The sequence below is a fragment of the Phymastichus coffea genome, unplaced genomic scaffold (assembly GCF_024137745.1).
Source record: "Phymastichus coffea isolate CEN01 unplaced genomic scaffold, Cenicafe_Pcof_1.1 PCOF00096, whole genome shotgun sequence".
In the NCBI taxonomy this organism is placed as follows: Eukaryota; Metazoa; Arthropoda; class Insecta; order Hymenoptera; family Eulophidae; genus Phymastichus; species Phymastichus coffea.
In genome coordinates, this window is record NW_026706907.1 from 325,709 (window position 1) to 338,551 (window position 12,843).

General features: G+C 47.8%; 2 protein-coding genes across 4 annotated transcripts; one reads left to right on the forward strand and one right to left on the reverse strand.

Moving 5' to 3' along the window:
* Positions 1-585: 585 nt before the first annotated feature.
* On the forward strand, positions 586-12,716 carry LOC131669782 (putative protein FAM10A4). Of its 3 annotated transcripts, none has more exons than XM_058944915.1 (5): positions 586-659; positions 1,296-1,571; positions 1,645-2,057; positions 10,650-10,898; positions 10,981-12,716. In XM_058944915.1, exons 2-5 carry the CDS (start codon positions 1,304-1,306, stop codon positions 11,242-11,244), a joined length of 1,194 nt encoding a protein of 397 aa, XP_058800898.1. In that variant the 5' UTR covers positions 586-659; positions 1,296-1,303; the 3' UTR covers positions 11,245-12,716. The 3 variants fall into 3 exon arrangements, with proteins under 3 accessions (XP_058800898.1, XP_058800897.1, XP_058800899.1); XM_058944914.1 differs by having other exon boundaries at positions 591-738; XM_058944916.1 differs by lacking the exon at positions 586-659 and adding an exon at positions 1,094-1,166.
* On the reverse strand, positions 2,117-9,147 carry LOC131669781 (sarcalumenin). Its single transcript, XM_058944913.1, has 10 exons — positions 8,814-9,147; positions 6,575-6,661; positions 6,041-6,165; positions 5,502-5,643; positions 5,015-5,440; positions 4,588-4,917; positions 4,413-4,529; positions 3,987-4,351; positions 3,656-3,919; positions 2,117-3,579 (listed from the first exon to the last, which is right to left on the reverse strand). The coding sequence occupies exons 1-10, from the start codon at positions 8,890-8,892 to the stop codon at positions 3,112-3,114; spliced, it is 2,403 nt and encodes an 800-aa protein (XP_058800896.1). The 5' UTR covers positions 8,893-9,147; the 3' UTR covers positions 2,117-3,111.
* Positions 12,717-12,843: the final 127 nt, after the last annotated feature.

Genomic DNA, 12,843 nt, shown 5'->3' on the forward strand with positions numbered 1-12,843 from the left:
ACATTGTAAGAGATTTTCTACATAAGGAGACATCGAACATCGGACGTATACTGAGATCATGAACTTAAAAAACAAATAGTTTGTTTAGCATATATCTGTGTCGATGATTGTACAGGATGCGAGCAATGAAAAATGTAGATCTATTATATATATTAACATTATTAGTACAATAATATATCATTTGACAATTTTTTTTCACCATGATAAATATCTGATGGCCGATGTCTGAACTCCGATGTTTTTATGTAGAAAGTCGATGTGATATAACAACGGTCTTGAATAAATTAATTTAATTTATTTGTACTTCCCGCCGTTTTGGCTGCTAAGTAAGTGATAATGAAAATTGATGAGTGATAGCGAGGACTGTAACCGAGGACGAGGAGAACCCGGCCCTGGACCCGCAATATTGAGATGTGGTTATTATGGTCAGTGTTGGTATCTCGATTCGACCATATTCGTTTTGATCGACCCTCTACTGTCGAGAATAAAACGTTCAAGTTCAGATTTCCAATCCATATAGTCTTCATGGTCTATGTCCAAATCAGACTATATATATATGTATATATGTTAGTATGTACAGGATAAAGATAGTGAGCGTGAGTGCAAAACTACTAATTGAAAAGCAAGAGAAGCCGGTTTTGTTTGCCGGTGCCGGTCAGGTATATGTGTCCATTTTTTATTCACCAACGATTAAAATTTATCGTTCACGTTTATACAGTAATACAACGATATATATAGGTATACATACTTTTCATAACATTTTAAGCCTTCAATTACGTTATACTCTTGTATCTTGGGTTTGTGTCGCCATCGTCGTAGGTTTTAATCTCTGCCATCGTATTCCGTAGACGTGTCAAAAGTCGCCGGAGTTTTTTTTGTCACGGATAATGTGTATGAGTTCTGTTCGCTTTGTGTAAGACGGCTTTGAGAGGTCTTTGTTTTTGAAGATTAATAGTTGAGGAAATTCTTTTAATCTCAATAACCGATTTGTTTATTGAATTCAGTTTTCTTGATTTTCTTTATTCTGCTCTTACTTTAAAAATTGTAGCTTTGTGCAATAACAGAAGTTAAAACCTAAGTTTTCACATTTCAATCATCTTTTATTTTTCGGGTATAAACTGTTTTTTCTTTCTCTCCACGGTTTCGCTGATATTGATTGACTATAGGTTAATAAACATGGATTTTGTTTTCTTTGCTTGCTTCAATCAAAATAATGCTTGATTCCTTCTTAATGCATTTTTTAAAATAGGAACAAATATCAAAAATAGTTGAAAGTTACCTTTATTTGTTTGTAGATTGAAAAATGTCCTTGCCAATAAGCAATGAACACTTATCTCAACTCAAAGCTTTCATTGAGTTATGCGTCAAGCAGCCATCAATCATCAATCATCCTCAACTAGAATTTTTTAAAAATTTTATATTGAAGATGGGTGGAAAAATCCCAGAGCAGCAAAAAACAACAACAGATGAAGATACAAATGAGTCTTTAAAAGAGCCAGAAGTGGAAGAAGAAGACAAGCCAGACAGTGAGCCAGAAAGTGATTTGGAGTTAGATATGTCTGGAGTCATTGGTATGCAATGTTCAAATATTGTAAATCATAGCCCTGGTTGAGTGGAAAATTTATTCCTTATTCATTATTTTAGAACCAGATGATGATAAACCACATGAGATGGGAGATTATAATCTGCAACCAACTGAAGAACAAATAGAACAATCTTCAGATAAGCGCTCAGACGCTGTGTCTGCATTTGTTGAGAAAGATTATAATAAGGCTATTAAATTGTATACAGAAGCTATACTGCTCAATCCACAAGCTTCACTTTTGTATGCCAAGCGAGGACAAGTATATTTGTTATTGAATAAGCCAAATGCTTGTATTCGAGACTGCATTCGAGCTTTGGAACTAAACCCTGATAGCGCAGCAGCTCACAAATTCCGTGGAAGGGCTTATCATCTTCTTGGCAAGTGGGAAGAAGCTGCTAATGACTTGAGATTGGCTTGTAAATTTGATTTCGATGAACAAGCTGATGAGTGGTTGAAAGAAGTTACACCAAATGTAAGTATTATTACTTTCATAAAACTTACTTTAAGTAAAAAATCAATCACTTTCAGCTTTTTTAAATTACAGTTTATTTATTGTTTAAAGCTTATATTTGAATAACTGTACATAGTGCAATTATTTTTGTAAAGATTTTCAAAACATAAAATTTACAACTTTATGAAATATCGTGATTAATTAATCAATTGATATGGGCAGTATTATTGCTTAGCTTTCAAGAAGTTAGAATTATGTATTAACATAATGTAGCATTTTTAAAAGCCTATTGCTTGATTTTTAAATGATCCATGAACTATATAAAACTAAACTAGTGTTTCATTTAAAATAATTTGCAACAATTATTTGATATGTTTGAAAAAGGTTAATAAATGTTAACAGGCAGCTGTGATAGTAGTGTTCATAAATATAGTTCATAAAGTATAAACTTGACAATGAAAATTATGTACTTATAAAATTACAATTGGTTGATTGTCTGCCTATCGTCGTTCTTAGCATGAGCACAATTTATAAATTAAGGCACAATAATTATTGAAAGAAGAAATGTCAAAAAGCTTTTTCCTGTCACTCATACATACTCTCACGTTCTCGCATATTTTCACAATTTTATGAAAGTATATATTGGTATTAATTTTATTACTTGAAATGGTTTATTCCTACAACTTGGCTTGTGCACAAGAATCTAGTTTATTGTCTATTGTAACTTGACTAAAATCACTGACATGCATTTGAAAATGTATTTTTATACACCTACTGAATCAAATTTTACTTTTTTTTATTAACCTGTTTTTTTTTTTTTTTTTATTGATAGCAAAAAATCTGTAAACGTATGCTTGTATAATTTGTTACTACTTTTTCGTTAATATTTAATGCATCTAGATTTTTCGAATCGGCAGACCAGCTGACCGAAACAGTAAACAAGACGCTTTATTTTTTGAATCAGATAGCTTGGAGCTACGAAACACTATCATCTTGGTTTTGAGAGATTTCAATGTGAACGGATCATGGGCATATTCGCAAGATAGCGTTTCTCTCTCCGTTAGCATAATGTTTTTCAACTGAGAGACAGTTTGGAAGCTCCACTCTTGGCCTTCTGCGCTTGTGCTTGAGCTGGTGCAGCTGAGATCGCGGATGCAGGCGTTGCCGTGGCAGCAACTGCTTCGTCGACGTGCAGGGCGGCTTCGACCGATTTTTTGTATTTACCAACAAGCTCGGGTAGTTCATAGGCGATGGCCACGTCGAGCCTATTGATCGGGCAGCCGCGGAAATAGGTGCAGGTAGAGCTGAGCAGAGGGAACTCGTACAAATTGTTCAATCGGAAGAAGTCGCGGTAGACGTCGGGGTCGGGGAGGTCGTAACGCGAGATGTTGGTGAGAGTGCTGAGGCCTTCGTAGATATGATAGTCCTGAGGAGTCTCGATGATGCGCTCGGCCACGTCTTTCTTCTTGGCGAAGAAGCTCTTGTGGTTGTAGTAGGTGGTCAAGTAGCAGTCCACCATCTTGGCGTGGTTGCGCACTCGTACCTACGATGCAAGATGTCATTGAGTGGAGCGAGAATAAGCAAGCGCGTCATAATAACGTAGCGTCATTGCAACTTACGGCAAATCTTCTGGCGCTGGCGATTTTATGCTCGACCCTTTTGTCGATGGCGGATCGGAGGTCGCGGAGGAAAGCTCGCTCTTGGGCGTAGAGGAGCCTAGTTGGAGCGCCGGCCTCGTAGGGTATTGACCAGAGCGATGTGGAATACATGACCGGTGGCTCGGCGCTGGACATCAGCGGCGAGATGTTCCATATGAGCGCGCCCTGCACGCGCATCAGTTCCTCGGGCTTCACCTGGTCGGCTTTGTTCAGGATGATCCTCGTCTGCGACGCGAAACGCGTTAACCTACCTCGACGATCACGAGAGAGCGCTGATTAGACGACCACCTACCTGGTACTCGCGGCCCTTGAGTTGGTCGAGAATAGCCTCGGTCTCGGGCCCGACATCCAATTTGGAAGGATCGTACACCAGGAAAATAATGTCCGCTCGGTCGATGAACCACTGGCAAGCGTCGTTGAATGGGAACAGCCTTTGCACTTGCTTGCGAATCTCCAGGATTCCGGGGATTTCCACGATGTTCACCTTCTCCAGCAGTTTGCTGTTGAGCTTGTAGCCTTTCAAGCGGTCGAGCAGTCCCTGGCCGAACTTCTGCAGTCCGGAGAACGTCCAGTCGGCCGCCAGCTGGGTGCCGTCCAACACCTCCTCCTCCTCTCCGTGCATTAGAATGTTGAAGTACGCCGGCGACGGCTCGGCTCCTGAAATTCATCGTGCTTAGCTAGTCGCCGCACTAATAGTCGCGTGAACGTGTTTACCAACCCGTTCTCAGAGACGTCGGTTTGTACTCGATGTCCAGCAGATAGTTGATGATGGATGACTTTCCTCCGCTCCACGGGCCCATGAACAGTACCAAGGGTTTCGAGAAAATTTCCGGATCTGAGGAGCCAGCATTGAATTATCACGGTTACAATTGTCGTCGATATTATCGGCGTACCTCCAAAATGTCTGTTGCTCAAATCGCGGTACTTGTACAGAGTCTCCAGCGGTTTGATCGCATTGTCGTACAGCCTCTTGAGGTCCCTCAAAACTACATCTGCAATCTTCTCCACGGCTTTCTCCTTGTCTTCGTTTTCCTCGTCGAGCTTGAGCAACTGCCCTATGTGGTCCCTGGGTCGCAGTATCTCGGGCACCTCGATCTCCATTATCAACTCCTCCTCCTCCGGACTCGCAGACTCGTCCCCTTCTTCGTCACCCCCTGCCTTTTCTTCGTCTCGCTCCGCTCCTTCTTCTTCTCCTTGTTGCTCCTCTTTGTCACTTTCGTCTGCTGCAAAGCGTTGACCAATCATTCCCAGCGTCAACGCGAGACAACGCAAGCAATCTACGATTTACGCCGAGACGCGCGTGGACAGAACAAATCTTACCGGTATCTTCTGATTTTTCATCCTCCTGCCTATCCGACTCTTCAGCTTGCGGCTGTTCGCCGCTCTCTTCGTCGTTCGTAGCTGCTGGCGACTCTGTTGAAGTGGCCTTCTCGGCTACCACTGCTTCCGATTCGACGGATATCGCGTCTTCAGCGTCGCTCACGTCATCGCCATCATCGCCTTTGACGAGTTCAGCTGGCGCCTCGTCGCTCTCTTCCTTGGAAATTGCTCCCTCATCCTCGGTAGAATTGGATGGCTCATTGTCGTTGCCGTCCGCGTCCGTTGCCTCCTCGGATTGATTGTCGTCGTCTTTTTCATTTTGTTCGCTCGACTGATCGATCACGACGTCATCTTCTTCGTTGGCTTTGCCCTCAGCGAAATCAGCAGCATCGTCTTCCTGTGATTCGCCGCTGCTGCCGCGCTCCTCTAAAATTCACAGACTTACATCGCGAATCCGTCGCGGCTAGGCAATCTGTCAAGTGCAAACCTGTCGATCGTTCATCTTCCTCTTTGGAGTCGGCCGCTTCGACTGAATTTGTCTCGCCCTGCTCGCCCTCATCTTCGACGCTCGTCACCTCGACCGTGTCCACTTCGTCGACTTCGATGTCGCTGCTCGGCGATTCGTCATCCTGGGCACCAGTCGTGCGGCAATCCCAACGCATTATTACAAAGTCTCAGTGTGATATTGCAAAAAATGGGCGTGCGATCGCGTCGTCCGAAAATAGTCGCGTGGAAACCTGTTGAGCTCGCAAAAATAGATATCCACCGATGCGCTACTGCTACGCAAGATCTAAAATTATACCCGCATATGTGGTCCTCTAGTGGCCCTGTTGCCTATCAATCGCATCTTTTTTTTTTCTTTTTTCCTTTTTTCTGTTTGTTTTTTTAACGTTTTTCGAAGTCCGTTACACCTCCCTCCCGACAGCCGCCTCTGATCACCGAAGCTGCAGTCTATAAATATCGCGGACGTGCGGCTCGTTGATTCCGATTTATTTTTCCCCCCGCAAAGTTAAAATCCGAACATACCAAGTCGATGGCATCGGCGCCTGATTCGTCTTCGTCTATCTGAGCCCCGCGATCGTGAGCGTCAGCCGTTGCAGCGTCGTCTTCCTCGGGCGCATCGTCAGGGCTGCTCACCTGCTCCTCTGATCCTTTCGAAATATGAAAATGATCGTTAACAATCGTTGATCGGCGTGCAATACTTTCGCCGACGTGAAATGAACACTGGACGCTCGACAATAACACGTTTAATCTGATTAATTGAAGCCGAACCTTGTCAACTAGCCGTACGAAAAGTACGACTTTGCCGCGTGCTCAAACTCTTACTTTTTCAAGCGTTATTTTGTAAAACACCGTACCCAACGTGCTCGGGAAAGAGATCTTAGTTCTCGTGTTCCTTATCGCGATTACTTTTCCGTGCTAGTTCGGTAATGTACTATTCTACTTCACTCAAACGTACATCGAACGCGGGATGACGCGAAATGAAGCAAGTCGATGCTGAAAGTTGCTCATTGAAAAAACAATCTTAAAAGAATTATTCGTAGCGCAAAACTGACGTACCTGTGCCCAAGTCCTTCAAAGCTTTTTCAATGTAAGGCCGGCATTGGTCCTCCGACGGAACTTTTTCCAGCTCTTCACCTTGCACACCTGTCGCGCGTCATGTAAACACAGGTTTCATGCGATTGAACAGCCAAAATAATGAGCATCCTCCGGTCAGCTTTTGACTCGACAGAATTTGAGTGTGCACTATGCTTATTGCAAGTCGTTTCTCTCAGCTGACAGATATTCTGCTTTCAGAGGGATACATTTTAAATAGGGCTTTCCGAGTGGCAGTCAGTCTTCAGCTACGAGGTCAGCTGCTTGTCGTGCAGTTATCTCGGTTGTCAAAGACGATTGCAGGCGCGAAGCCGAGATCTACATTGATTAATAATAAAAGCGCCGATGTGTTGTTATCGGGATAACCCGGCAGTTCGGGCCGGCCAATGGGAGATTGACGGCGCGCAGGCGATCGGCTGAGGTCGGAGCATCCGCAAGTGACGCTCGGTCGTCAAAGTCGCGTTACGCGAGGCGCCGAGAGACGCGCGACGCGCGACGCGACGCGTGGACAAGCGTTTCGCAATACCAGCGGCGAGACGCACGTTGGAGGAAACTCGCGCGCTCGCGCGAGGATCTCGGTCGGACGCACGCCGATTTACTTCGAGTGCGCTCTACCTGGGACGAGGCCGAGCGAGCTAAGTTTAGCGTCGCGGGGTAGACGGCGGCGGCGGCGGCGCACTCGCGAACGCACGCGCGCGCTATACCCGTCGGCTCGACTCCGCTACGGTCAATGTTCAACGCCGCCGCCGCCGCCGCCGCCGCCGCCGCTGCCGCGAGCTTTCGCCTTCGAGCCTCCCCCTCCCTGTTGCGTCTTCGGCTTCTCGCTGTTGACCCGCGACCGCGCGGATGCACGCTCGAACTGGAGCAATGTCAACGATTTGATCCACCAGATTGATTGCATTCTAGAGCTCCGTCTGGTCGACGCTCGAAGCCGGTGGGCGCCGAGGTTGGCGTCGAGGTCAACGTCAACTTGCGCGCTCCTGGACTCGCGAACGCGGAATGAAAACGACCGTTCTACCGGCGTCTCGACAAATTTATAAGGGGCTCGAAAATAGACATCACAATTATTTCATTGTTCGGCCAATTTGGATTGTATTTCGGGCCGGCGATCGAACACGTCGGTCAATCACTGCCTCGGAAATTAATAGATACGTTTCTTTTCGCGTGATTAATGCGCCGCTCACGACTGGGTGGCGTTTTTCGAGGACTCGGTCTCGTTTGGCGATCGCGCGCGAGCGGCTCGTATCGCTCCACCGATGCCCACGGACACTTGCTCGATCGCGATCGGCCAGAAGAGCCTCAAGTCCGCACACCAAACGTTGACATTTCTCCGATCCGCATTACTGCGGCAGTTTCTTTTGGCACCATAACAGCTGGCTGCTATTTTCGACCGCGATAGAATCTGTCGGATTTTTTTTCTTTTTTTTTCCCTCCCGTTTTATATTCGTATGCCTGTGTGTATCAATCGCTCGCGCCTGCACGCAGGTCAAAACGAAATTGCCGCAGTCCGCGAGGATTCCTACGAATAAACTGTCCGTTTTATTCTTTTTGGCCGAGTGGCGCTTATCTGCGCCTGCTTATGTAATCGAATGCTCGGCTTTTACAAGCATTGCATTGGAGCCTTGTAATCCGTATTACCGCGCGGCCGTCCCGACGCGCGGTTTGCTCTGTATTTTTGGCAGAGGCATTCTTTCGGGCGACCGTAAATCCGGCACGCCGTTTTTATTTTCGAAAATGCGGTATTTAAAGTTTCGAATCTATTTTATGAACGTGACGTCTCCGAGCAGCAGTTGCGAAAAACTCGGAATTTTCACTCGACGTCTTATGTAATGTTGCCTCGCGAGTTGCACCTGAACGCGAGCCACGCCGATTAATCAACGGAAACCAAATGTTTCGGTTAATCGGGCGACGTGAGGACTCGCGACTCGAGCTCCGTGGCTTATAAATTCCAGCTGGACTCCGAATGCGCGTCAGAATAAGAATGCGACGGGCGTATTTTCGACGTGCACGAGACTTTGTCACACCCCCGTGGTCGTGCGGCGGCCTGGCAATGGAGGCGCGATGTCCGCGGGCCCCGCGAGAAGCATCGGGGAACAAGGGACAAGCAAGGGAGAGACACTCGACGGGCGGCGGTCTTCGGCGTCGTCGGCACAGCACTCAAGTTCCGTCACTTACGAACGCGGGGAGGATGACTCGAGATTACCCTGCAAGTTCACGGCTAGAAGGCCCAACAGAAGTCCCGCCGCGACGGTGAGCGTGGCCCTCCTTCTCGTGGCCGTCATGGCTCGAGTCTGCAGTGGCTCTCGAGCTCGCGCGGCTGGGACGCACACTGACTGGCTGCGCGGCTTCTACTGGCTTCGTCTCTCTATCGCGCAGCAGCCGACTGCCGGTCGCAGGCCTGCGGCCAGCGACGGCCGAGCGAGAAAGAGCGGCGACGTGGCCCTGCCAGCGGAACGGCCGCCGCGGTGGCGGGCATCCCGAGCTTGCCGCGTCGTTTGTTTGTTTCCGTCCGTTCGCGTGCGACGATTCGCACGCGCAGTGCAGTTGCGGCTGGTCGCTCGCGGCCCGACGGGGACAGCATTCGTCGTCGGCCGCGGCTCGGCCGATCGCACCCCCGCGCTCGCGCCTCATCGGCCGCCGCGAGGCTTCCGATGTCGAATGCGAGTGGTGCGAGTAGTACGAGAAGCGCGAGAGCGTGCAGACGTGCGGCGTTTGCGGCCAATGGCACATGCCATTGCAGCGCGGTCGTTGCTCGGTGTTCTCTCTCTCTCTCTCTCTCTCTCTCTCTCTCTCTCTCTCTCTCTCTCTCTCTCTCTCTCTCTCTCTCTCTCTCTCTCTCTCTCTCTCTCTCTCTCTCTTTATTTTAGCGCGCGCGCGCGTGCGGCTATTCGCTTCGATTCGATCGGCCGTGCCGATCTTCCCTCCCCGAATACCGCAGGTCCGAGGCAGAGCTCCGACATCGCGAATTTGGCTACTACTAGCCGTGACGCTCGAATCGCTCGCGGCCTTTCCAGACGCAAACAACGCAAGACTGACGAGTTGCAAGCTCGGGCGCGTTTGCCCTCGCCCCCTCCCCCAAGTTCTGGTTGCGTCAGCGCGATGCTCCCGACTTGCTGGCGTGTCCACTTGGATATTCGCAAAAATATGAGAGCAAGGTCGGCGAGTGCGGCCGTGCGCGCGCTCGCCACCGGCCGACACCAGTCGCGGATTCGCGCATCTCGAATGCGACCGAGCAGTTGACGCACTCTGCTCGACTGTCGGCAGCTCGACGAGCGTCCATCTCCTCGCGAGGTCGTCGCTGCTCGTTGTTCGCCGTTTATTCCTCGACCGTGGCGCAGAGTCGAAAGACAAACGTGCTTTGGATAAATTGACGAAAGGGGAGGGAGGCAGAGCGCGCGCGCGCGCGCGAGGTAGCAGCGAGCAGCACACGCACACGTACATGCGCGACCAAGTGCCGACGATGTTGGACGCCTTTATATTTAGACGTCTGGGCTGCCGCCGAATAAGGTGGATCTTCCTTGTCTACGACTTGACTTTCGCGTATTAATACCATAACTATATAGAAGCCAGCTCGGTCTCTCGCTGTTCTTGACAATGCTCGCGCGGACCGGGCTGTGCGTACGGCTCACCATGTCGTTCGACGCGTCGAATACTTTTCGCGATCGAGACACTTGTTTCTAGAAACGAGCGATGCCCTTTCGTACTATAATCGAATCTCCATTTGCCCAAGAGAGCTTGGGGTGCACGTCGCAGAGCGACGCATCCACTGGCCTTAAGTATTTCGCTAGCGGCCAATTGGCCGGTGTGCGGTCTATTATTAAGTGGTGCGCTGTTAATTGGCGAGGTCGCCGTCTCGCGTCATTGTGATTTAGCGCTTGGACGTCTTCGCGGCCCGGACCGAAGAGCGTAACGCCACGTCATCGTCGTTGCGTCGACAGCGCCAGCGTCCTGCTTTGTTTGCTCGCTCGCGTCCCATTCGATCAGGGTGCAGGGATTCTTGGCTCGAACCAGCATCATTCGCGTGCGCTGTCTGTTGCAGGCTCGCAAGATCGAGGAGTACAAGCGCAAGAAAGAGCGCAAGGCCTTGGAAAGGCTGGAGCGCGAGAAGCTCCAGCGCCTGAAGAAAATGCGCGAAGCGCAGGCAAAGGCGCGGGAAGACAGTACCAGGCAGCAGCAACAGCAGCAACAGGCTTCTAATGATTCCGAGAGCTTTGCTGGATCGGCCGGAGCCGGAGCTTCGCCGTTCGCGCAATTCTTGAACGACCCGGACATACTCACGGCTTTCCAGGTAGGCTTTTTCGCCAAAAGTCTCGATACGCTTTGCTTTACGATTGTCACCACATCGTCAAATAATCCGATCGATTTCACAGGATCCAGAAGTGGCGGCGGCATTTAAGGACATCTCGACAAATCCAAGTAACATCTTCAAGTACCAGAGCAATCCCAAGGTGATGGCATTGATCAACAAGGTTTCCTCCAAGTTTGGCGGCGCCGGCGGCCTCGGTGGCATGATGGGAGGCATGCCTGGCGGTCCCGGCAATCGTATGCCGGGAATGGGTGGCTTTGGGGCCGCCTCCGCTCAGCCACCGCCCACTCAAACGCATCCCGAAGCTGACGATTTTAATCTCGATTAGACCGTCCTATAGTCGAACGAGCACATCTGCCGACTCGCCTTCACCACCTTATTGCAGATACAAGCGAACAGACGTAAACAGTTGAGCTTCTGTTAGCGGTAACAGATTTTTCCAAACCAGAAGAATGCAAATAATAGGCGCTTCGTTACTAAACTGTTCGTTCTCACTTCGGTCGATGTTGCATTTATTATTTTTTTGACACGAACCTTCATAATCTAAAACAGGGCGTGCTCGTTTTCGTTGTTTCTTTCTTTTTTTTACATACAAAACTTATAGTTTATGTACAAGCGATTCTTTATTTTCTCCAATGTTAGTGCCTACTGTCAAACAATTTGATAAATAATGTTCAGCATCAATGAAGAAATGTCTTTAACAAGTACTATGAAAAATGTAAAATGACACATGGACAACAGATTTATTATAAAAGACATCAAATCTCTTACAAGAGTTGTATTTTTGATCCGAATCACAGACTGATGAATAACCTATCTCTTGACATTTATCGATATTACATTACTATCTATTTGTCTATGTATTACATATGGAGGCCAATTTTTTGAATAAATACATGAATAAAATCATGGGATCTCTTAATTCGTTGTAACAATTATATAAAATATGTACATAAATTTCCTTGTCTACATTTATCAAAAATACTGTAATCAGTTCTGATGCGATTGTATAATAAATAAAGTACACTCATGAAGAGCACGTAAAATGGCTGATTAGCAAAAATTACACCAATCTTGATCAGCATCTTAAAAGATAAAACGGACTTACAACAGTTTTCTCGTCAAATTTGCCTGTAGCTTTGAAGTGTTTTAAAAATGGACCAAAATGAATCTTCGTACAACCTTGGTTAATACTGTTCCGATTGGATTACGAATCAACATTACCAAATCGGAAATTCATCTATGGAAAGTCTAAAATTCGATTCAATACGCAACGAGTTTTCATTTTTTGCCTGATAATGGTTAACGACTACACCTTAGTCATAGCAAGCAGCATCGACTGACAGAAAAACCGACAATTTTGCAGGCATGATCGTGCCTCGTTTTGCGAGATTCCAAAAAATTGTATGTGTCGTACGTCACGTAGTGCAGACTCTACGAGTTAATTGATTTGAATATTTGTCGTCTTAACCGACTGGACACACTGATGCCAAATACGTCGATATTGAAAAAGAGTGTTACAACATTTTTAATATACGTGGTGCAGAGCTAAAGGGAAATACGCAAAGTTGGTTTAAAATATCGTGAAAAGAAAACGCGAATTGTCATCGGCTTTGCTACCGCAGCATGACAGTGGTGGCATATTTTCCAGGGTTATCTCGATCGCGCGTCGGCTGTAGAGGAGCGTGGAAACTAAACGGATAATACATTCTGTTCAGACTCGTCTGATCTTGAGCATGTGCAGGTTGGGGTGCCATGGCACTTTGCGAAAGGTTGGGTTGGTCGCGACCGGGCTGCCGCACGGAAGGTCAGCGTCCCCGGCGGTCGGCGCGTCGGCGCGCTGCCACGTCGCGGGCTCGCTGGCGGCTCCCCTCGGACCACGGCCGGCGGCGGCAGGATCGCGAGGAAAGCGCTGGTAGCGAGAGCG

Bases quoted from the DNA above. Each gene is read 5' to 3' on its own strand.
- LOC131669782 (XM_058944915.1), top strand. From the start codon at position 1,304: ATGTCCTTGCCAATAAGCAATGAACACTTATCTCAACTCAAAGCTTTC. The intron at 1,572-1,644 runs GTATGCAATGTT...TCATTATTTTAG, and splicing joins AGATATGTCTGGAGTCATTG to AACCAGATGATGATAAACCA. The intron at 2,058-10,649 runs GTAAGTATTATT...TGTCTGTTGCAG, and splicing joins TGAAAGAAGTTACACCAAAT to GCTCGCAAGATCGAGGAGTA.
- LOC131669781 (XM_058944913.1), bottom strand. From the start codon at position 8,892: ATGACGGCCACGAGAAGGAGGGCCACGCTCACCGTCGCGGCGGGACTT. The intron at 6,662-8,813 runs GTAATCTCGAGT...GACGCGCGACAG, and splicing joins TCTAGCCGTGAACTTGCAGG to GTGTGCAAGGTGAAGAGCTG. The intron at 5,644-6,040 runs GTATGTTCGGAT...ACTGGTGCCCAG, and splicing joins GCGCCGATGCCATCGACTTG to GATGACGAATCGCCGAGCAG.